Here is a 26,250-nt window from a genome sequence, read left to right as displayed (position 1 = left end):
CAGTTTTTGGACTATTATATCAGAACTTTATTGTTTTGACGTTCATCTCTTTCAGTAATGGATTCACTTGGACTATGAATTGATTAAAAAATAGTCCACCAAGGCATTGGGTCTAAATAGATTATTCACCCTAGAAAGGTAATTCTTTTACACTGTAGGCACATTTTTCAAGTTTAATAGCACTATACCTTTGGTATATGTCAGCTGAAATGTTTAAGCAGTGCCTGTTCTGGAACCCCTCTGCAGCCCATGGCAAGGAAGGATGGGCTAGCAGTGAACCGAGTTTTCAGTCAGCTGTGAAGTATTCCAGGCAGGACTACAGCAGGCAGGGAAATGGTTAGGAGTCATGGCCTAAACTTTGTTTTAATTTCATATCAAGTATAAAGAAATATTTTCTGAGTCTAAGATCTATGAGGCTGTAGAAAAGCCTCTCATGAGAAGTGGTGGAATCCCTGTCGCATGAGTAATGTAATATAGATGGGCAAAACACTGAAATATGTAAAGGAAAATCCTGTACTGGCAGCAGTAAGAATTAAGTGACCTAATAAGGTTTTTCTCTCATTAAACCTCATCACTTTGCTGAAAGAAAAATGTTTGACTTCAATGTGAAAAAAGTGTTCATAGAAAAAATATCTCTCTTCAGATGATAAAAAATATAATTAATGTATTTGAAATAATTCTTGCGTTTTCTCACAGCCATTAAATTAAAACTGTCAGCCACAAGTTAATATTAATGCCTGAAAACTGCTAAACTCTATTATTTCCCTATAATGCAGCAATGGTTTTAATATTTGAAATTATATTTTTAGATTTCATTGCATTAGCGGAACAACTTCATTTTATATTAATTCTACCAGTGACATGCAAAATACAGTTAGTCTTATTTCTAAAAATATCAGAGTGAGACTGTGCTTCATAGATTATTATTGCCCACATGTGAATCTGCTTGGCTGAGACATTTAACAGACACATAATTCTCAACTATCAATAGCTTAACTGCTACTTTTGTTTTCAGGGTTTTTTTAAACATAATACTTATTTAAACATGTTTATAGTGAATAATGTAGAAAATACACTTCATAGACATCATCAATATAACAAGCCACAAAGTTTACATCAAAATCAGAGTGCTCTTGGTTTTTATTACCTTGAGACAGATCATTTTCGGACTTTTGAAACCTCTATTTTGGAAAATTTATTCTATGTGAAGCAGGCTCCTTTGTATTCATCTATTTTACCTCTCCAGTTCTGCAACAGGGGGAGAAAAATCTGCACTCACCTACCTCTTACCTAACACTGCTGGCCCACAATTTTAGACTGCAGTACACCCAATAAAGAAAAATTACATGTACTTTTAAGATAGCGATTTCAGTAAGCTGATAGCCTGGAGGACTAAGAAAAAAGTGATGCTTTAAGGGAAAAGTGTGGGCCTCTCATTTAGAAGGCTTTTCTAGTATCAGTCAGAACCTTTTTCTGATGACTCTAGCATGCACAATGGTCAGAAGCTGCTGAAGTAAACAAAATGTGGGTCTGTTCTCCATTATTATAATTTGCAGATACCCTGTGTCTGCTCACAGAGGATGGCCCAAGGCTTTTAAAGCTGTTAATGACATGAACAGTGGCCAAGAACTGTCTTTATTTGAAATACAAATGTATTTTTAAAGTAAACCAGAATGTGTGAATCGTCAACCAGTTGCCATTTGCATTAACTTTACAAGAGTGAGGATTTATTTTAAAGATACAGATTTCTCACCAAACATTCACTGGACTAGTTAAACAACTGGAAGTATTTTCAAGAGGAGTCACCACTAGTTAAAATACTGGATTTCATAGCTGGTGCAAATGAGCATCAGGCTTTATAGTAAGTGAAACTTGGTTCCCTCTCATTGGTTTCTCAATGTTCGTAAATTCATTAAATGCTCATTCATCAAATTCCATCTCTTTGCTGGCTCTTCCATGTCAGAATGAGGCATCTGTTTCCAAAAACGGAAGTGGCAGATGGTTTAGTAAGTATTGCCCCATATTACACATATTACATCTGGGGGAATAAAGTAATTTTTAATGAACTGAAGACAAACAGAAATGAAGGTATCCAGGATTAGAAATAAGGGAGAGAGGGTTTCTTATCTTGTCATCACCTCCCCCCACCCCATCCCCCTCCAGTTAATCTTCTTTTATAAAAGTAGAGTTGTGAGCCCTAAATACTAGATGTTGAAATTCAGGAAAGTTTGGGACTGTGTAACATAACAGCTCTGCACACGAACATCAAATACACTGTAGTTGGTAATGCATCTGCTGTATTTTTTCTGTGTACTGCACTGTGTCATTTTTCCAGTTTACTAGGCATCTGAAAAACAGCCTGGTTTCTGTGAAAATATGTGGAAATCCATGCCCTATATGCTTTTTGTATGAGACATAAGACTTGACTGTGTAATACAGGACATACCCTGTTATGTGGGACATCTGCAAAGCCCAGCAGAAAGAAAAATTACAGGCAAGAGAAAAAAAAAAAAAAAACAACAGAGGAATAAATTATGACTAAATCTTTATTCTGTTTTTAATGTTTATATTGTGCTCTGGTCTCAGCTGTTATAGTCCACTTTTAACAATGTCTCTGAGTTGGAAGAGTCAGGTATTCCATACTTTCTAGTCTATTTAACGCTTTATGGTTAAGACTTTAAAACGTTTAATGTTCATAAGTGAATGACAGTCAGATTTTCAAAAGTAATAATAGAGGCTTCAAGTCTTCCAAAAATCATTATGTTCCCCTTTGCATCTTTGGGTAACAATGTATCTCTGATCTATAAGCATAAGATGTAAAAGTGTAAGAGCCTTTTAATATTTTATTTGCATGAGTATTTTAGTTTATATTTGAAAGCTGAACTACAGCTATTATATATTTTATCAACAGTTTTGGGGTGAAAAACAGATATTACCTTGTTTGGGGCCATACCAGTGTTGCCAGTGCTTAGTGTTACTCATTTTGGTCTGTTACATCCTGCATTGTGAACTAATTAGATTAAGAAGAAAATGATAGTTTAAATTTAGGGGAAAAAAAATTCTATTCCTTGTGGTTACAGAAGTGTGAAAATGTTACTCTGCAAAATGGCAATAGAAGGCAGCAAATAAATAAAAAACATAATTGTGTTTTTAGCATTATTTTGGAAGCCAGAGTCCTGATTTCTGGGTAGTTCAGTTAGCAGTCCCAGATTTCTCTGATTAAATTCTCATTGTAAGACCTTTCTTTCACATTTCCAAAATATGAAATTAAAAATTTATAAAATTCTACAGACTTGACGCTGCTTTTGAAACCTTTTTTTCTTGTATCTATTTACGCATCTAATACTGTTCAGCCCCTCTTTATTGGCACCTATGTGTTTATTATATCTAATGAGAAGAAATTCCTCTCAGTACCTTTGATACTGTTGAAAACTTCAAATTAATTTGGAATTGAGTGTCCTGCCTACAGGAGCACAATACAATCCACAGTTGCATAGAGGTATCACTTACTAAAACTTGCTGTGGTGGCTGAAGGTAGAAATTTTATAATGTGCAGGATAATGCTTATGGAGTTTTTTCGAAGCACTTCAACTCCCAGTCTAACAAGGAAATCTGGGAATATTAACCTTCATTCATCATGTTTTCAGTATTAACTATGTTACTAGAGGTGGCAGAAACCACCTACCTGGCATCATCTCTCTTTGAATACTGGGTCAAAGAAGATACTACCAGACCATTGCTTTCTGAAAGTCATGCTGCTTTGCTGACTAATCATGCTGCTGTTAGTTTGTCTGTGTTACATCTGTGAAACTCTGAATAATCCCTACATTCATCTGATACACAGCTACAGACAAGAAAGAAAGGAACTTTTATATATTCAGGATGAGAATGCAAATGACTATTTTTATTTAATAAAGACAGATTGTTGAGCCTGGCACTAATTTTATCCTTTATTACCAGTGAAGACATGAGAACTTGAAGTACATCCTGCTTCCATACCAGGGAAATTGGCTCAATCTGGAAGAAGGAAGACATAGCGTAGTTTTTTTGTGAACTGTGTGTCCTTTAAATGTTAGTTTACAAAGGCATTCTGAGTCAAAAGGCCAATTTTACCCAAAAGATATTTTTTAAGTCATACATAACATATTCAGACATATGCAGCACATTCAGACAAAACAGCCAAGATGAAACAGTTTCAGAAACCTGTTGGACTTTATGGATGCATCTGATTATTGCTCAGGAGCCCATTCTGGGAAGGATGCCCACCTACCTGTGTGGCTTCTCTGGCTCATGTACTTGATTTATGCACTTGAGCACATGTTCGTGTCCTGCAATGATTTACAAATAGCTTGTTACACCCTAACTAGCTGCTGAAAAGACCTCTGTTTTAGCTACATAGATAATTCTCCAGGATAAAAATCAGTATATGTAATTCCTTTTTACCACTTTGTAGTCCTTGCTTACAGCATGATAGACTCATAGATCTCACTAATGGGATCCTGATGCCTTGCTACACTTTGGTCACAAAAACTTCACCAGTTACTTTGCTTGTAATTTTAATGTATGCCACCAGTTTCCTCTCTGCATTCAACTGGTTTGGACTAACATGGAAATGAAAAATGAACGAATGTAAATTTTTTGCTAAAGAAAGGCGCTAAGTGTTGACAGGATGGCTGATTCCTGCCCAGAATTTTCTCTGCATATAAACACAGAATACATTTCATAAACCAAAACTGCAGTTTTTGTTTGTTTGCTTTGGGGTTTTGTTCCAAGTTTCTTGAGAAGAGATGATTCTTAAGTGAGAAGAAACACCAGGATGTGTTTCCATAATCCTATATGGGAAATACTGTGATAACAAGGTACCGGAAGAGCAAATAAAACCTGGAGTAAGGAAGCTGCAATTAATATATCGATATTAAGAAAAACAGAGCATGGCCCAGTCATCTTTGCAGCCAATATTCATTGCTAAGAAGAAATAGAGGTTTATTTTATTCTATTGATATAGTTTTGTAGATTTCTGGCTTGCTACAATTGTAATACATACTACTTTTACATTGTTGTCTGAACTGTAACCTCATACTTCTATAAAATCAGCATTTGGGGAAGCTGTGTTATCATAGAAAAACACAGTGGTTTTTTGGTCTTTTTTCCACGGTAGCAAAAGCCTGGTTAAGTTCATGTGCCTTTGTCTTTTTTCTCTCTTCTTGTGATGTTACATTGTGATTGTGTTTGCCTGCATGATTCATTACAAGCTTGCTGGCAGATGGTCACGTACACTTTGCAAGAGTGCTTGATGCTAATAATAATCAGCTTTTAGCTTTTATATTTTTTTTTTCCTAGACTGAGTAATGTATTTTATCCTAATACCTAGAAAATCATGTGCTTTTTCATTCATGCCATCTAAATACTTTTATCCTTCAGTAAAAAAGATTTCTCTGTACATGTTCAACATATCATAAGTGAAAGTTAAATTGCATGTATGGATGGTAGTGATGGAAGAATTAGTGCTCTATCTTCCTTATATGAAGAAAGTGAAAGAGTAAGTGTTTCATTAGACCATTATGTGCTAGAAAACCTCCTAGCTCCTGCATATGAATGATTTTTTGTTGGTTAAGCCATTGGAGCCCCACAGGGGCTATATAGCTAAAGCTTGAGAAATCCCACTTTGTCTCACTTGATCCCCACACTTGTTATGGTAGAAGGAAATTGTTTACATATATTTATTGCATAAAAGTAAATCAAGCTTATATTTAGTATTTATCTGTCATGGTTAAAATGTTGTCAGTCCAAACTACATTCCATTTATTTAAATGGTGAAACCATAAAGAGCTACTTCTGTGTAGCACCATAAAATGTGTATCAAGTAATATCATTTTTTATAAGAGGAAAAATGGGTTGAATTATGTGTTCTTATCATTATAATATGACACATACACATTTAATGATTTTTTTTAATACCAAGACTAACATTTATTTAACAGTAGTTCTAGATGGAATAGCTGAAGAAGCCACAGTATGGTGGAACTTTGTAGGTCCTATTTATAGTTATCTTTATGTTGGAAAAGGGAAATTTCTAGTCTAGCAGTTTTAGTGGAGACAGCTGTTGTGATACTTTAGTTGGCTTTTGTTTATCATAATTGTAGTACACTATATCCAGGCAATAAAATTAGTTATAAATCTGACTCCCTCAAAACACAATGTCATGCAATGGTTCCAGCAAAAGTGAATCTTAGTCATTTAATTAAAGTTCCCTTATTATTAACAAATTCCTTGCCGTGTTTCTTCATTTAATCAAAAGCAAAAGGTTGTATTGCAACTCTATTTATCTTCTTGCAAGAGCATAGGACTCTAAAGTCCATGACGAGGTCTCTACAGTGTATGATCATGGCCTACAGACCTGCTAAGGTATTTTTCTGAATGTAATTCTCAGTTACAGAGTGTTATTCATCTCCTGAGAGCATTAGAATGTACGCTGTAGCTGATACAGCTTCTCTTCTCAGACTGTTTCATAAGTGCATCTAAGGTGCAGTCTTAACTGCTGCATTCTGTCCTCCAAAATCAAGGGTGAAGTAATTCACAGATAATATGAAGAAAATATTCCATGAACCTGTGCCAAACTCTGTCCTGCTAGTCTTAGTTTCACCGATATAAAAGGTGAGGCTCCTCGATTCCTAACTCCCATACCTTTGCTCCAACCACATGGAAAAAAATTAATAAATTTTAAAATTTATCCATAAGGTAGTTGCAGAACCAAACTCCAACTTCAGCTGATTTATTTTGCATTATTTTTGATTTATTGTGCTTGTGAGTATATGTATTGATATATATAGACATACTTCTCTTCTTGTTCTTACTACTTTGTGATTTATTATGTGTTGATGAGATTGTGTTGTAGACCTCGGAGGCTTTTTCAAAGACAAGAAGTTCCACTGTCATGTTTTTCTTACAATGATTTATGTCTTGTGTATTGAAGTTATTTATCACAACTATTTAAAAGATTATCTAAATTCATAATTTTTAAAAACATTGTTATTTAATATTTGCCTAAAATTGGTCCCAGAGGCTGCAATGAAAAAAGGGCCTCACTTTACTAGCTATAATATTACTATTATAAGGGTAGTATTTCTTCATTATTTTCCACTGAAGATAAAACCGGACTTTGCATCTTAACACGTTGTACAAATCCAAAACAAAAGATAGTGTCTGCCCCAGGGACCTTTTGATCTACAGAAGAGTATTTCCATCCTTTTTTTTTCCAATCTGGCTGAAAGGTCACACTTCACCCATATTCCGTTTTACCAGATTTATTTGTGGCCCAGAGGCTTTATCAACTTCATTTCAAGCAGAAGACTCTGGCAATAGTTGATATAAGGCACTTTTACCTGTGGAGCTGATTCCAGGCAGACTGATTCTGCTGACTTTCAGTAGTCTTTGCTGCATGGCATGACTATTTTTAAAGCTATTGTAGAGTGAGAAGTTTAAAAGGAGTATGTTTGCCCGAGGGAGTGGAGTTTTATGGGTAGTCTGAACAGTGTGGACTTTTGTTGGCTGTTTCAACAGTAACTGTTAATTGGTATCTTTTAAACTAATATGTTTTGGACAATCCAGGGGAAAAGTGTAAAAATTCTGTTTAATACTAACTTCCTTAGATCAAAGGAAATAAACATTTAAGAATCAGCTTAAAAGGGTCTTCACTAGCATGTTGAAACTGAAAAACTTGTCCTGAAACTTCAGCGGTTTACCAAAACGTTTTGCCTAGCCTCAGAGATTCCTGCCTGAATTGAGACAAGTTTTAAGTGCCTGAAAGAGCTGTAGTTTCAACACATAGCAAGGTCAAACTCTACAAGTTTTATTGAGTATTGTTATTGAAATTCTGGGTTTAGTCTAACATGAAGGAAATAAACAACCATGATGTTGATTAAGAAGTTTTGCACAAAACTGTCATGTGAAATTATATAGTTGAGTTCACTGTGGTTTAGAAGAAAAACTATCAAATAGAAACAGGATATATAATTGAAAGCTCTGTTTGTCCTATCCCATTGAGTTTTCAGCATGGCTCAGCACATGCTTATAAAACAAAATATGTGCCTTCTTGAAGCGGTAGCATAGTGTGATCCACTCGTACTTTCTATGCTGTGTGGATTGGGCTGGATGCTGCTTACTTAGGTAGGAGATGCCTGAAGGAGATACATTGGTACATCTGACATGCAATTAGACAATATTTTTTCTTGGGTTTTTCTGTTTTTTTCTGGAGGTTGATGAGATAATTTCTCAAATTTAGGATTTTTTCAGGATTAACTGGACTATTTCTATTTTCATGCTGCCTGTGCTGGAGACATGGTAGTGGCTATTTCTAAGAAGTCTTCAGCATCCTCTACTGGCTTCAACCATTTACAGTGCAAGTTTCTTCTACTGCATTCCAGATTTGTCTATAACACAACCCTGAGCACCCAACTGGGGTTTTGACTGTATTTGCCTAAGAACTTACCTTTGGTTTATAAACAAAAGAAGAGGTGCTCTTCACAATGATACAATGTGCACATGGACACCTTTTAGCAATAGTTACTTTACTTATCCAAAATGGTATGTCTGATTAATTATAATTCCTGTTATAGCATCATTTTAAGTTTGAACTTCTGCCTTGGTGAATCAACACTTCCAATTCCGTGGTTAAATAAATTTAGGAAACAAACCACCTGCATTGTAATATACAGGCTGTATTGTATGTAACCAGACAATTACGTTATGTTGTGTTTGCAGGTCTGGTGTTTAACTTTTCGTGGGAAATTGTCTTTCTCATGGTAATGAAGTAGACAGAGGTCTTTCATCTGGAATCTAAACATGACAAACTGAAAATTAAGGAAAGAGGGTAAAGTATTCTTATTACTCTGATCTCATAGATCATGCTGAGGAAAACACAGGATCATTTCTGTTAAAAAAAAAAATATTTTCAAATGATATGTTAAATGATCTAGCACGTTATAATAATAGTTGAATTTTGCTGTACAGAATACTGTATTTCAAGTATTCTAGTGTTCTAGAAATGCTTTTGAATCACTTCACACAGATGGTTTTATGTTTGTATGGCATTAGGAGAATTGATTTTTACCTTTAATACCTTTCATGAGACACTATTAGTGAAAACCCTGTTACCTGTGTTTCATCGCAGAGAACTGCATGTCATAGTTAAGTGTACTTCAAAAGGCAAATTAAACTGAATGAACGAAGTAACCAGTAAGGATGTTCTCTTGAGCATTCATTCTTACCATGATGAATGATGCTTGTTTTTCTCTTCTCTTTAATTAGAATGTTTCTACATTTGCCAAAGAAAATGTTGGAATGTGGACAAAAACTGAAATTATAGGAACAGGGCTTGATGTAATAGCTTATTTGTAAAGGAAACACAACTTGTTTGGTATTTTATTGAAACAGGAAGTTCAGAACCTCAGTACACACAAGTACAACAAATTCTCAGGTGCTAGTTGAGTCATCTGTTGTTGGAAGTAGTCTCACAGAAGGCTTCCCCTTGATTTAGTTTTAATCTTCAATTAACAAAGGGAAGGAAATTACATACAGATTTAGTTTTAGATTATGTGCAAAGCTCTCTGTTGCTTTTTAGCTGTCACCCTGATGTGCATGCTTTGTGAGTAGATCATGTATGCACAACTGGAGTGTATCTGAGTTAATATATTCAGCTTTTAATAAGCATAAGAAACCTGATGTATACATTTCATTTATAAAATAATGTAAAGCTTTGCTTAATCAAAATATTCTGATTTTTCCTTCTTCTAGTCATCTCATACCTGATTTCAGCTTTACTGCAAAATGTAGAAGTACCCATCTGTGATAAGGTGATAATTGATAAACCAATGTTTTAAATTTAGTATGAGATTATTTATGTTTTAATTGTCATGTTTGTTTGTAATAAGAGGTCTGTTATACAGCAGAGAAGAGCATGAGGATACCATGCAGCTTGCTTTGGCTGTGAAATCTTTAAAAGGCACTTGGGAGTTTATGTGTGTATCTTCTCTGTAGAGGACTTAGCTCTTCCTTCAAGGTCTGTATGACACTGGCCTTCTCTGAATGAGAAGGATTTTATTGAATTGCCTCCAAATCCCATCATTTCTGTTCCTCTGTTTAACCCCAGGATTACTCCAGTGTTGCACAGTGAGTTCTCCTTTCCTCCACCAACATCTGAGCAATGACAGTTTTGTAGCTCTCCCAATACTGGTCCATAGCATAAGGATAAATGCATTAGAACTTTAATCAAAAATGTCATTTTAAGACAAAATGCCATGGGTAGAATTAGAACTATTATGTCAGCTCCTAAATTTTAAAGTTAATATAATTTTAAAATAAAAATAGACATATGATCCAGTGAGTGTGCAGGACATTTTTAAGCCTTTTCCCTTATGCAGGACTAGCTAGATTGGATTCTTCTTTCCCATCCTCTGATAGTGTATATACTTTAGTATAATACGTATGCATACAAATAGTACCTTCTGTTCCATCACGGTAGTTTATATTGTTATCAGGCTAAAGCTATATTCCTGATACACCCACCTCATCCCGCTAATTTTAGTGGGAATTATGGATTGGGACAGAGCCAGAGATGTTAAATATTTATTTACTGACTTTTACTAGGAAACTAGTGTGTGGGAGAGGAGATATTGAGCATTTGTATTTTATCTAACCTATCCAGTAGTTTGACTAGAAAATAACTAGTAATTTTGGTTGAAGACCACAACTGTTTCTGTGCTTCAGATTATTTATCCTGCATCTAAGCTCAAATACCCAGCTGCTCATATTTTGCATACGGTACTTGCTGAGTATCCTTTGGTTTTCAAATTGCAACTGCTTGCTTATGCAATGACAGCCTCTTGAAAAGGCTTTCTGCCCTCACTAAAGCTCTTCAGACAAAATCCAGATAGGCTAAAAAGTTGTAGCCTCTCTGTCCTGCATCATTCTTAGATGAAGAGCAGTAGGAATTTAGAAAAGGAACTCAGAAAGGACAGGGTCAGCAGTTTGACCCTACAAACTTTGCCCAGCTACATGAGAAGTCGCTGAAAGTCCACTACCATAATAAGTCTGCCTAGTTCTCTGTATTTAACCGTGTCATAGCTGGTGCGCTCAAATTTAAAACAAAACCAAATTCCATACAGAATTTATAATAATATTTCTTTTTTTAAAAAAGTTTTTTAAAAGATCATTACATTTGCAGTAAACACAATTGGAAGTGGACTTTTCTGTGAATCGATAATTTCAGTGAATCTTACTGCCACTTTAGATTTGCACTTCAATAGCTTCACCTGTAGAGTCACACCTCATAAAGGTAGCTCCTGCGAGACCAAACACAAATATCAGATAAGTCAAATTAATACTGCTCTCAACAACTGAGATCCCAAGGTAGACTTTTGTTTTCCTCCAGCATTTGGTAAGGTTACTGACACAGTGTCTTCTTTGCCTCCTGTAGACTTGAGAAGAAAGCAATGAGGTAATATCCTTCAAATGTGTTTGGTGTGTTAGCTCACAAGCTGATATGCTTCAACTCCTTAAAACAGATATTTGAATCTGTTATTTTTAGAAGGGCATCATTTGGTACCATGCACAACTTATCACTGTGGTTTGTGAATTATTTTTTCACTTTAGTAAAATAAACTCTTTTCAGATGCTTATCACTAACTTGAAAAATGCTCTGGTAAAAAAAAAAAAAAAAAAAAAAGGAAGAAGAGTAAATAGAATAAATTTACTGTCAGGTACTCTGCCTTTACCCTACCAGCTTTAAAATTACTCTATTCACAACATAAATTGTTCTCCCTCAGATAGAGAGAAGACCATCCCAGTTTGCTGTCATAATATAGGCAAAGTTCTTTCTTCTGTAATCTTATATTATTGTTATGCTAAAAAGTACAAGGGTTCATGAAAATAATCTTCAAATAGAAAATGTTAATCGTGTCCTTTGTTTAGCACCTATGAAGAAAGAGATGCTCTCAGAGAAACTTTTCTTGAGTAACTGTAATTTAAAAACATGATTGATAAAAAGCACCTGGTCAAATATTTAAACACCTGGGTTTTTTTTTTTTGTTGTGTGTGCTGGCAGCTTCACTTGCTACCCTCAGTGCTGGAGGATTAAATGTCTTTCTTTCCATACTTCCTATGGGATCTTTTCTTCCAATTTGTGACATAGATTAAGTGAAGAAGAGATAGTATTACACATAAAGAAGTATTGCTGCCAAGGAGTACTAATCAGGGAAACTGTAGACCAGAGGTGATTGTGATAGTAGTTCTATCAAGAGTTTCGGAAAGCAACCTGAACCTGGTCTAGTTTTGCAGTTGGCAGCATTCCACAGCAGTGACATCCAGTTGTGTGATGCCAGGTAATCTCTTTGAAGTGACTTTATTTCAGTAGTTCTCAGACAGTTTTAAAGACTTTTCTCTGTTGAACATTGATGTGATTTCAACTGACCCTTTAGTTCATATTTTAAAAACCCAGTGTTCCCTGCTAATTATTGTTGTAGTGCACTGTAGTTTCACTGTAATTACAGAGGTTTGCATGTAACTTCTGAATGCAACTCTCTGGGTTTCTGCTATGCTCAGTCATTACCATGCATCTTTTTTAAACAATTTAAGAAAAAAACAGCTTTTAATTATACGTCACTTTTTCATTAATATGTGGTTTGTTATGTTGTAATACGTTGAGTGCTGAACAGAAGCATTCTATACTTTTGTTGATGAGGGAATACTTTAGGCTGCCCTACTTAGAGGGTACGTTTTTTCCTCTGTTGATACCAAAAAAAAATTAAAAGAACAAAGCAACTTTTTTAAAAAGTAATGTGCTGATGCCTGTTTTTTAAAAGCCAAGTCCATTTTATTTGTCTCGCTGCAGCATATCAAAAAAAAAAAAGATTGAGAAAAGTCAGTCCTAAGAAATTTGAAGGAAAATGAACTCACTGCGTTCAAGCTTTGACATATTTCATAAAGCTGTTGAAAACCAAGCCATGAAAGCCAGATTTATGAGCTTTTTTAAAGTTATTTGTAGATTCCCAAGACGATTGTGTTCCCATCACTTACTGTAGCCTTTAAAACTCAAATGACGCTTAAAAATATTCATGTTTGGCACACACTGAGTTACTGCTGGGCGTTGCAATGGTATTCAACTAAAACTAAAGAGTAGAGAGAAGAACGTACTCTGCCTTCACTTAAATCATTTCAGTCTGTTGAGGTAGAGCAAAAGGACTCACATATTCATATTTTAAAGATAAAACTATGAATTATTTTTAATGTTAAGACTACTTTTATTGTGGATTAATACAGCTGTTTGGGGAATGAGCCTTTTGGGAGCATCTGCGTAACCCTTCACATTTGCCAGGCTTTCCCTTTCAACAAGATCACTCACTTTGTTATTACTGGAATAGAAAACTCTTTTATTTATCAAAGCATTATTCTTCAACTGCACTTTGCCAGGTATACAAATCTGTTGACAGCACTAGATTTATCATTTACTGTTAAAGGCAAGTGGAAGGATTCCCCACATCCCTAAGCCAGCAAAACAAATGTCATTCTTGAAGTTCACTGCACAGTATCATGTGTTGGTTAAAAAAGAAAGTTGGAGTGTCCAAAATGATACAATATCTGAAAAGTCTAAGGTAGTTGATATGATCTTATAATTTTTAATGTATTTTATGCAAATACTAGGCTTCCATGCCTTGTATCTTCATTATGTGTAGTATTTATCCATGGGGAATATCAAGTTGTTTTCCATGAACTGCAGCACGTCATTAGCTCATGGAATTCCTGTTTCAGTGCAGCCTTTCATCGGTGAAATATACTTAGCTGGAAATGCATTACTTCAGTCTGTGTAAATGAAGATGTGTTTACTCCCATATGATAAAACATTGCTATTTACTTCATTAATACTTCATTCCTTAAGATACTCTGATGAAATTAATGACCTATTCATAGATTATGTATTGGTCTCATGCAATAGGTACTGGTCTGTTTAAAAAAAAACCAACAGACAATTGGCCTTATGTGAGTTGGGAGGGTTCAGTAAGACTGGAGGATACTATTTATAAAATATGGGTAAATGGCTGCAATATGAGGGGATAAATGCCAAGATGCAACTAGTGTTCTTCCTTCCTGTTGCCCTGTGAGAATGAACTATGAGATAACATTAAGGGCAAGTTGCAACTGCTATAAAAAAATCAGCTAGGTTTAGTTGAGGTAATTATTTTTGTGCAGGTAGTAATTCTCTTTGAAAGAAGCATTCAATACCTACATCACTACCCCATGACATCTGCCAGAAGCGTCTACATGCTCATGTGTGCCTGCATCTGTAAGCCATGATATGGATGAATGGAAAGGGATCTGCAGAGTGCATGAGGTAGTGCCGAGAGCATCTTGTGCACGACACATGCTTCAGGGCTCTGGGCTTGTTCAGTCTACTCCCCTGAACTGAAGACATCTTCTGACTGTATTTCATCCAAACAGAGTACAGTCTGTGCCCTCGATGGCTGCTCCACAGTGGGAACCAAAAGTACACTCAATAGGAATGATCAAGAGATTAGTTTCAGAAGTGCAATAAACTAAACTGGAAAGAATTTAAGTATCTTTTTTGGTGAAGGTCTTGTGAGGATATATACAGCAAGAATAGATCTTTGTCAGCTGTGAGGAAAGACACGTCCATGTATATATTACATATCTTTCAAAGTCATGGTTGGTTGTCTAAAACAAATTATTTGGATGCTGAGATTTTCTTGGTTTGTACCTTGGCTCAGCTGCATTTCTTCAACTATCAGCTGAGTTAAGGGAAAAGACTTCCTGATTTTACTTTATTTCCTTTGTGTTTTTAAGACGTAGGAACTTGCATGCATTTAAAAACTGACTTATATGGAGAGCCCTACCAATAATGCCAGATACAAAATGGTGGATGCAACATAGCTCACTTATATCTGTCTGCTACACAAAGGATCTATATATGCTCAAATCAGCTCTTTGTCATACATGTAACAAAGCCACCACACCAGCACACGTAGGCATCATTGGCATAAAATGTACAACTATCCCATCCCCATACTGCATTTGTTGCCTAGGATTTTTCTATATTACCAGGCTGGAGAATATGATTAATCATCATCTGAAGTAGTAGAACTGTAGATTGACTCTGTCAGTTTTTTAATTACTAAACTGTCTTCATGTCCATGAGTCTAACTCACTTCCACTCTTCTGAATTTCCCCTCCATCCCATTGAGAGCAGGGAGCAAGTAGCTGTGTGATGCTTAGCTGACTACCAGGGCTAAACCACAACAGGCTGGAATTAAAATAACCTTGAGAGATATAATGAAGGGTCAGAAATAAATATGGTGGAGTTCAGTAAGGACAAGTGCAAAGGAGAGAGAGAGAGAAATAATCACTTGCAGATTGACAACGCAATATTTCTGCCAAAAGAGCAACTGAGTATTTCAGAGGATCAAAATCAATATATGTCACCTGTGTCATACTTGGATAAAAGAAGCAGCCATGCTAGGATATGTTAACAGGAATGCTATGCATAGGATACATGAATTGCTTGCAGTGTGCAGAGCAGTGGTGGGGCCTGAGCTGGAATACTGTGTCTAGCTTTGGGCACTGCACTGCAGGAAAGATGTGGATCCATTGGAGAAAATCCAGGGGAGAATAACAAAATGATCAGAGGTCTACAAAATATGACCCCCGAGCAAAGACTGAAAGAACTGTGTTTATTTAGTCTAAAGAGAGGACTGAGGGGAGACATGATAACTGTCTTCAAATATTTAAAAGGTTGTTGCAGATAGGAAGAGAATAAATTGTTTTCCATGTCCCTTGGCACTAGGACAAGAAGTAACAGGCTGAAAATACAGCAGAGGCAATTTAGGTTATATTATTAAGAAAAGCTTTCTAACTGTGAGAGAAGATAAGCATTGGACTAGATTGTGTATGGAGGTGGAGAATTTCTGGCTTTGAATTTTACTGGGATTCTTGGGGGCTTGTCACATGTAATATATGTAACCCTCATGGTAGGTGACGCAGGGCTCAGTCTCATATGTGCCACACTTGTATACCGCTTCGGAATGATGCATGGCACAGTGCTGCGTTACTGATATTTGGGTGAGGAAAACACCTCCCAGTTATAATTGGTAACTATTTGCAGAATTTTGACACAACTTTGCAATTGCAAATTGCAGTCTTATCACTGCCCGGTAGTCACTTGAGTTTAATTCTCTTGAAATAAGACAAAAACAAGGATGGACATGTTCTTGAAGTATTTCTGAGGTGAGGTTTAAATTTATAATCCTGAAAAATCCTTCCTTGTTAGCTAAACTGTAATGAAATATTTTTATTTATTTATTTCAAAAAGAACTAGTTTGTGTTGAAACCAAATGCAAATATATTTAATTCAGAATATTTTTGAAATTATAAAGAAATATTTATAGTAAACTGACCACATCTTACAATCTTACCAGAGTGTTTTTAAGTGATGTGTATTGGAAATACAGCTCCTTCATTTAGAAGTCATACTTATTCTCAAAAGACTTATTGTTTTACCCTAATTTGTTTTTTTATTAATCTATAGTTGATAATGTTGATATTACATAGTATTTAAAAATAGTTCTACCTCTGGAAAACAAGGAAATTAAACTAAAAATAAGTGAATTTGTTATCTTTTTTCCTGCAAAAATTTGCTATGCCGGAAAAAATGGTTCAAACATCTTCCAGTGTAATTTTGAATATCTGCCAAACAGTAGATTTATTTGCCAAACATTTTTGTACAGTATTCCCTCTGGGACTCAGTATTTCAGAGAATAAATTGGTGAAATTAACTTTTCTTATCAGTCTATGGGATTTGAGAGAAGCAAGGTTGTCTGCCAACATGCAGTGGAAAGAAACAATATCAGCTAAATTGTCTGGATTGAAGCATTCTTCCCTTCGCTCTCATCCTGGCCAGGAAACACTTACATGAAGAGCTATACAGAGGAGGGGAAGAAACTGTGTTTTGGAGAATTTTTCAGATAATATGGTCTTGACTGTATGCCATTTCTCCTTTTACTTTCCTTTTTATTTTTCAAGACCAGACACTGAAGGTTTCTTTTTTCTGGACCAAATTTTCCACTCTGTTTCCCTCCATTTCTGACTCCCAGCTCATTGCACCAGTCATCTTCTACTGCACAAACATATACCACGTTTGCCTGTATGCAATCTCCATTTGTGTGCACATGCTGGGATGCTGATGTGGATTTATCAAGCATACAGAGAGTACATTCTCACTTGGGTCTCTCTGGAAGCTTATGCTTCTCTAATTTGACAGAAAGGGAGCTTCTATTTTAGCCAAATGATACTGATAACCAGTGAGAAAATGTTGTTTCAATAAATAATCAGAGATAAGGATGTAATATTTGGAAATAATTTACATGAATGTTGCAAGTTGAGTTTTGTTCCAAGAATGAAAAACATTGCTAGCAATAACAAATGCATTTCATGTCAAGTAGTGGAAAAAGGTTCTAGGTGCTGTTGAGATAATAGTATGGTAGTATGGCGTGAACCAGTTGGGGTTCTGGACCCATGTGATGTTCCATTAACTTTGGTAAGATTCTTCAGTGCTGAGGATCTATTTCTTTGTGAAACAGCTTGCTGAAGGAAGTTGTTTCCAGATCTTGACATGTTCTTTTATACTGGCAAGCACTGATTTATTTATCTAGTAGAGCATTTCAATGTAATTTTTAAAGCTTTTAGTGAATACTATTTCAATTTTAGTATTCTCAATGCATTAAAAAAAAATCAGCAAACTGCTAAAATAAATTATAAAAAATCAAACTAAAATGATGAGCTTTTAATTTAAGTAGAAAACGTATGTCACACATTGTTCCTACAAAAATAAAGTTGCTGTATGGTCAGTTGCTTCTATTCTCTATTAAATCTGATATTTAGAAAGACAAAAAAAGAACATTTCTTCTTTGTCCTGCAGGAGTACTGCATTGTTGACACAAACTTCCTTGATCCCTGTAAGGTCCTGCAGATTCTGCAAATTCCTCACTGCAGGGTAACTGTACTTTCAGAAGTCTGCACGCTGCAATATGCTCCTCTTTATCAGAAGCAGGCTGATGCTCCACTTGTGTGGATGTGTGTGAGCCCTTGATCTTTACATGTACATAGGGTTCCACATATGTGTTTTTCTTTTAAATTTTTACTAAATGACAGACTGTCTGAAAATGCATATAACCATGCAAGTGTAATGTTTCCTAACAGTGTTGGGGTTTCGAGTGCATTCTTCACAAAGTCTTTGTACAGAATTACAGTAACTGAAAATGTAAACATTACTTGGCCAGTATATTTATCCATACTGAAATAATATGAATGTTAACATCCTAGAGCTTAATTTTTCCCCAGCAACATCACCCAACTATATTAAATGAATATGCTATTTTCTGTGCCTCTTTTTGTTAAATTTGTACATTATCAAACCATAAAGTCTGGTTTTTTGGCTTTATCAATTTTCTGGTTTTGTGTCATTTAATAGTTGCAGAGTGGTGAATTAATTGGTAAGGCTTCAACAGTCAGATCCTTTTCCTTTTACTGAAAATGAGCGATTTCTCATCAACTTCAAATTCAATAATGCTCGGTCTCAGCATAGATATAAACCATAAAATATACAATCTTCTCTCTTCAAACTTGTGTCTGCAATTTTATCTTCTGCTGTTTGCATTTAATAAAATGTTTAGGGTTTTTTTTTTTTGTGAGTAACAGTAACCAAGATATAATTACAGCACTTCATGTGCTATTTTCTGGAAGTACACTGAAAATTGTGTTCTGTATATAGGACATTAGCAGTTTCAATGGTGAAAAAATTCGAAGTGCCTCCAGAAATATTATTTTCTTAAATTTTCCATCGTGTGAATTCAGGTATCTGTTCAGAGATAATACCTTTGTGGGACTTGATGGCTATCTCCTGAGCCCCATGAAAAGATCACACCCTTGGACTTTTAGTTTTGAGTTTGTTCCCGCACCCCACCCAGCAGGAACTACTTTCATAAAGTTCTAGGCAAAGCTGCAAAGTTTTTGCTTTTTTATAACTTATGTTCTTTTGGTTTGTGGGGATTGAAAATCAGTCACAGGTGAGACAACAGTAGGTGAAATGTTTTTGTGGGTTTTTTTTATAATAAAGGCTCTATTTCTTTATCATACATTCTCCATAAGTTTTATTTCTGTCAAGAATGAAACTTTTTTCCTTTCAAAACTTCGGTTCAAAGAAACATCTAAATTAATGTTACATTTATGAGAAATGCATACATAGAAAATGCATCTTCTTGCTGTTCATCCAGCTAGTGAAAAAATGAGGTTAACGCTTAGTATATTACCAAAAAGAGTAAATAAATGCTTTTATAACATTTTGGGTCCATCTCCTAACTAATGTAATTAGAAAGAAAAATCAGTGCTGTCTGTTGTAATAGGGACAGACACAATTGTATTTGTAACTATTGACTGATACATACACAATTTGTGGAAATAGTCACTTTTGGGGTCTAATATTTTCCCAGGCTTGGTCTCTGCTGAGGAATTATTTATTTATTTGCAAAAGCTTACATGAAATGTGTATGGTTTCAAAGGGCTGGGAGCACCCCTGGAGTGCCACGAAGGCTTTGATGTTGCAAAGGCAGCTGAGTCAATTCAGGGGTAAGAGCTTGATTGTGCCCTCTCATCCCACCGCCAAACCCTGTGTGGTCAGCTGGGCCTCTTCAGCAGCTGGCTAGTGGTGTGTCTTTCAGGTTAGTGGGCCAGAAAGCAAAGTTAACCTTTCAGACTACTCTCTCAGCTCTGAACGTAAATGCTGTGATTTTTCCCCATCTCTAAGACCTGCACATGGACCCAGTGTGCTTAAGCAAATCCAAGCACAGCCTGTCAGGAAATCTGTGGTAGTGGTGATCCAGGCAAAGGAAACATAATGATGTTCCATGCTGAAGCTTTCCTTTGACAATACCACCAAGATGTACTGTGTTATTACCCTGTCCTCTGAAATGCACTGATAATGCACACAGGTAGAATTTTAAAGGCAGTTTAAGAAAAATCCTCTCTATAGCATGTCAGCATTTCACTTTCCTGGGTTCTCTTAATATGCGTTAAATATACAGAATAAAGCATGCTATTTGTGGACATCAGCTGAGGTGAGTGCTGTTTGGTCCTTAAAATTTGGATTTCCTGATTTGATGATTAGCTGTGTACACATTTGCTTTTGTTATTCATTTAATCCAATAGCTCTTGCAATAGCAAGATGTATCGTATAATTGAGTATTCATTACAGTGGCAGCAAATCAATCCTTGCAGGGGAAACAATGGAGAAAGTGAGAATACAATTAGCCCTTTTAAATCATGTTTCCTAAAATATGTGAAATAGCAGATTGCAACAATTTATATTTGATGTCTTCTAACACAAGTCCTATTGAATTTTTAAGATAAAAGCTTCTCAGTCCTAATAATTGTCATCTTCCAGGTTCCAGGTTGACAAAAACAGTGTAATTTCTGTCTTTTTTAGTTAAATCTTATTTATTTTAGATAAACTAGCATTAAAGTCTCTTGGTAATTGTCTGTCTTCTATCATTTGCATCGCATTTGTGCAAATAAACAATTCCAGAGAGGTGTGTCAGACCAACTATAATGGCATTTCATCTGTCATGGGGTTGTTCTGAGGTTGATGTGAAGAGATCGTTATTTTTCACTATAGCGCATTCTTTAATTTGATGACCTTGCTTACCACAAGCACTTTTGTAGTTTCACAACTGCAGGTTTTTTAATTCATTAAAATGAATGATTGCAGTCCTAGCAATACCAAAATCATGACGCTGCACTGTACATCAGAGATTGCAAAGTGGTTTATGTTCTTGAGGTGGTCCCATTTTAAGACACTGATCGTGGTCTCTAAGCCTCACAAGACCCATCAGCAAGTGGTAGTCTTAGTGAATTCCAAACCTGATACCATATAAAACTGTACAATGTTTAGTTTTCTGGGTTTTGTGACATCAAGATGCCCAGCAGAAAGATAGTCATAGAAGAGCATTCTGCTCAGATGGAGGTAGGCTCTACTCTACAAAGTCCAAAACCAGATCTTCTGCACTTGAGTAAAATATCAGGTGCCAATTTATGTACAGGAAGGGCCATAAGATATATTCAATGAGTTTGGGTCCTCCAAAATCTGCACTATAACTCTGTTTTGATACTGTGATCAGCAGAATTACTTAGCAGCTGTTTGACTTCTGTGAGACAGGATTAGATGCCATGTCATTCATAAACCTAAATTCACAGAAGAATAGAAAATAAAGGGCATTTCTTGGATGGTGCTTGAGCCTTTTTGGCCTGCTTCATCCATAGCAGTCACTGTCTTTATAACTTGCTGAATTCAGAACATAAACAATCAACTTTATTCTTAGGATAGCAGCCAAGGAATTAATAATCAGAGAAATTGAATTATTTATCGATGGAGGAGATCTTGAAATTTAGATTGGGATTGCGTTGTCCAAGAATAGCAGAGCACAGAATCACTGAGCTATGAAGTTTCACATCAGTCTGGGCTTCACGCTTTGCAGGTGCTTCACCTAGCTAATTGATCTGAAGAGCTAAGGTAACTCACTTTGACTTTTATCTAGGGATCTGTGAACATGTCAAGAAACTGTTTGGCTTTATAAACACCTGTAAACCAGGTGACGACTCTTACTTTGGCTGCACATCTGCCAAGCATATGTATTATTGCATTAAATTCTTAAGTGCCTATGGTTTCATAGCAGGTTTGTACCAGGGCTGGAGTAAGGAAACCACTCAACAAATAATTTCTTCCACTGCTCCAGTTACACCTCCTCACTGACTACATTTTCACATTCAGATGTCTCATATAAGCCAGACACATACAGAATGACCTTTCCTCTATGTAATGTGCTCACGTTGATCATCTGTATAAAAAATTCCAAGCATCACATATTATGAAACATATATTTTTGTCCTCATCTTACTATTAACTCCAGTCTCATTATAAATTTTCCAAACTTTGACAAAGGAACCAGAATTGGACATGTTACATACATTAATTTGGCAGGTAAATGGAAACTTCACTCTAAGAAATACTAGCTTGCTTTTTTTTTAATTGTAGTATGAAAACTTCATATTGTGTACCATGGTGTGTACACTTGTTGTATGCACTGCTTTTATGCACATTATAGCTAAAAGAGATGGTTTTAATTGCTGGATCACTGTCCTGCCTGGTATATACAAAGAAGAAAATCTGCAACCTGATCAAGCAGGTTTTTATTATAATGATCAAGTGTTACCAGCTGCACAGCATTCACAGAGGACTTCTTTTTTTGTTTTGTTTTTTTTTTTATGTGGAGACAAAAGAGCTTGAAACTCTTCGCTCAGTTCTGGTACACTTGTGTCACTTAATACATCTGAGAGAAAAAACAGCTTGTATCTGTGGAGCACAGGAGGGGAAAAAGGTCCTAAAGTAGTTTAAACCCTGAATTAGATATGTTTGTAAAGCTCCCTGATACAAACTGATGAGCATTACATATATAGCAAAGGCTTTCCCAGTTTGTATTTGTGCTGCAAGACTTAATTATTTATAATATCCTTCAATATTTCTGTGTGATGGCCAGTGTTATAAATGTACGAATGTGAGATTATGGTGAAAAATAATACTGTCAAGTGCTTTATGAAGTTTTATAGGTAAACCATCTGACCTATAACGAAATAGTCTCAACTCTGGTTTGGGAATGTATTGATCAAGTACAGGCAATTCTTTGTATAGTTTACACAAGAGTTTCTGATACACCTGAAAAAGTAAAGCTCATACACATTTACTATAATTAATTTTTTTCTGAATTAAAGAAGACAAGGATTAGTTTTACTTTGAATGGAAATGCAACACATTGGCTAATTAATTTCCTTGTTTCCTCAAATACAGATCTGCAGACTTCAACGTTACCTATCGAAAGGAAAATACCAGCACAATCTCTTTTCAAACCAGCCTGTCATGTTTGTATCTCCTACCAGCCAGCCACCCTGCAAAAAGCTAACTGAACTTATACAGTTGTCAGGAGGGAAAATATGTAAAGCTTTACGTCAGGCAAAAATCTGTATAGGAAAAAAACCAGGAAATACGTACCAGGAAATAAAATGTTTATCGGAAAAATGGGTATTAGGTAAGACACCAAATTTCAACTCATATAAAATATTGTTGAGTATTTATTCAAAAATTGACTGAACATAGTTGACTGAACTGATGTTGTAGAGGGAAGAAAATGGAATAGACTGCTACAGGTAGGTTTCCAGGAAAGTTGTCCCCATGGTGAGAACTTTCTTTTACAACTAAGACTGCTTTATGATGGTCCTGGTACTCACCACTGTAATTTTACCAAGAACAAATTTCATCCAAGGATTTTAAAATGTATCTTTTGTATGATTGTTTAATTTAGAGCAAAGTAAATTATGGGGAAACCCTCATAGGATAACTACTTTTAAAAATGGCATGTATTTCAATTTTAGATGTAGTAAGAAAGGTAACTGGCACCCTCTGATAATCTGTCCTGAACTATGTATTCTACATCTGAAAGACAATTTTTTGCAGTCTCTATTTCACTTGCAAAAAGTTTCTTTTTAAAAGCTGCTGTTACGTTTCTCAGAATTGTCAGTCTATTGCTTTTCCATGATGGACACTACGGTTCTAACAATTACCTGTTTGCAGGGAATCAGATGTAAATTAGCAATATCCACACCCTCAGAGTAAAGCTTTTGATAATCTATGTAGGATTCGCAGCTTCCAGTCTGACATTCTCTCTTTTTCAGATAAGATAAGGGTATTTTCCTAAAAGGCACCTTTTGCATACTAAAAAAAAATTATTACATTTTCATCATACTCTATGCCAAACTCCTCTAAATAGTGCCTCACTCAGACTCTAGCAATAAATGTACTACATGAACTGATGTTTTATGACACTAGCCAAGCAAGTCATAATCTCTTGACCGTTAATGCTATCAGATCATAATGACTTAAAACCTGAAAGAAAATCCACTAAAGAAGAAAGAAAAAGTGAGCCATAAGGGAAAAATACTAATCTAAATGCAAATGTTAATTGATACTTTCTTAAATTATAAGATAAAATTGTGAAGATTTACAAGAGAGGCATAAGAAGAAAGCATTGTTTATTGTGCCTTTCTCTGGTTTCAGAAAAGACTTAAAGAGCAAATGTGGCCAAAAAGAAGTGACCAGATGAAGAATCCACAGATTTATGCAAGACTAAAAATATGATGTAGTAAATTAAATGCAGAAATTTCACATAGTAGTACTCCAGTCATAAATTCTAGGTGGACAAAGGTAGTGATCTAAAGAAGCATGCAGCTCATGTGGCATGTCCCACTCTTTTACTGGTCTCATGGAGTTTGCCTCACCCAGGCCCAGTATCTCATCAGCTACCTGCAGCTGGGCGGGCCACGCTCAGCCCATCAGTGGGCTAAAAGAATTGCATATCTGGCTGCTAATGAAAAGGGACTCTGAATTCTTTGTGCCCTTTACAGATTCCTCAGTTTTCTTCTGCAGTCCGATTGTACCCTTTCTAATAGTTACGTCCTGCTCACGAGCCACTCTTACACGAGCTCTGGCTAATGGATTTTAAATGATGAATCATCAAAACCTGGGGGAAAAAAAAAAAAAAAAAAAGTATTTCTATATGATACTTAATTTAAAGGAAGGATACAGGCCTTTGAAGCTCAGCCTCCTTCTCAGCAACTGTTCACATAATATTATGAAGAGTGTCACCTATAAATTGCCATCTTAATCAAATAAATCAAATCAGAGCTGAAGTTTTGTCTGATCTTTGACACTTCACTGCTGCAATACAGTTGGTTTGTGGCTCTGCTTTCTGCTATTAGTACCAGCTGCCAACTAATTCACTCAAGGCTGACCACAATAAAAAGCATATAGGTAGGTAATGTAGCACCTTTTTTAAACTTATATAAATGGTATGTACTCATGGTATTACCATTTGACTGTTTGCATTTATTTTCTCTCTCTGAGTTCTCAGCTCCATCAAACTGTTCTATACCAGAAATTGCTCTGAAGTACACTGTTGCTTTATAATCTGTTTCTTTTTCATTTTATCTTAAATAATCCTGCTTTTTTATTTCTTTTAGATTCAATCACTCAGCATACAATATGTCCCATGGAAAACTACATTTTTCAGCTGTGAGCTAACTCAAGAGCTTCCATATGGTTGTAAGGAAACAAGCCTAGTTTGGTTTCAGCAAAAAAAAGGGCTGTGAATAAAATTTCTATGAAAATGCAAGTTACATAATTATAAATACAGGGAAATGTTTTCTACATTTTTATTACTTGTGTAAGTGTTCATCTTGTGAAATGTTTCTTTTTTTTTCTTTTTATAATAAAGTACTTCCTTAATTCATCTTGCTTTTATTTATTTGTTTAAGACCTCATCTTGCTTTTATTTATTTGTCAAAGACCTTTGGACCTAAAAGTTGAATGAATCATTATTCACTGGGAAGAAGTGGAAAGATATTTTCCAATCTCTAAGAGAAGTTGATCATGTTACAGTGCAATTAAAAGATGTGCATTCAGGGTGGGTGAGCGTGCCTGAGCTAGATCTGGCGTAGCCTGCAGGAGCTGTGCTACCAACGCAGATGTTGGGATCCTGTAGGTCCCTCTAGTCCAAGCGTCTCTGAGGACTGCTGAAGGTCCATGCTGGCACATCTTTGTGATCACTGCTAATCACATTTCTTTGGTAAAATGATAAGATTTTAATGGTAAGATGCTTAACTCACACCTGCTGGTGTAAACTTGCCCTTCTCAACTGGGTTTTTAAAAGTAACTGAAACTCAGTAATTATGCTCAGATGCACAGTTAAGGTATTACATTATTTCAGTACCTTTAATTGAATTTCAGACTGTGTCTACCTTACATCTAGGCCGAAACCATAAACAGTAACTGATCCTGAGTCAAATTAAGACAGCACATCATTCAGGTGCTAAATTTGTTGAAAATGGAACGCATCATTAAATCCTTTAGGTATGCTTGAAAAATGTATGCAAATATCTTAAATGTTAAATTCTTCTTCAGTCTGTGGTTTTGTTTTTAGCAGGTACAAAGTAAGATTTGTATGTAAAGTATGTTTATAAATATACAACCTCCTTTAAAAATTTGCCAGGTCCATTAAAATAATATATCATCATCATAGAGAATAATGT

General features: G+C 35.6%; 1 protein-coding gene across 4 annotated transcripts in view; it reads left to right on the top strand.

Moving 5' to 3' along the window:
* MCPH1 (microcephalin 1) overlaps window positions 1-25,387 on the top strand; it is a 130,524-nt gene extending 105,137 nt beyond the window's left edge. For all 4 annotated transcript variants that reach the window (XM_042803341.1, XM_042803338.1, XM_042803339.1 and 1 more), the window contains 2 exons: window positions 22,958-23,195; window positions 25,183-25,387. In XM_042803341.1, coding sequence (XP_042659275.1) covers window positions 22,958-23,195; window positions 25,183-25,238 — 294 coding nt within the window. In that variant the 3' untranslated portion in view covers window positions 25,239-25,387. The remainder of the gene's footprint in view (window positions 1-22,957; window positions 23,196-25,182) is intronic.
* The last annotated feature ends 863 nt before the right edge of the window (window positions 25,388-26,250 follow it).

The sequence above is a fragment of the Tyto alba genome, unplaced genomic scaffold (genome assembly GCF_018691265.1).
Source record: "Tyto alba isolate M040663 unplaced genomic scaffold, T.alba_DEE_v4.0 Super-Scaffold_40, whole genome shotgun sequence".
Lineage (NCBI taxonomy): Eukaryota > Metazoa > Chordata > Aves > Strigiformes > Tytonidae > Tyto > Tyto alba.
The sequence above is the reverse complement of the archived record's forward strand: the minus strand, read 5'-3'. Positions and strand labels throughout refer to the sequence as shown.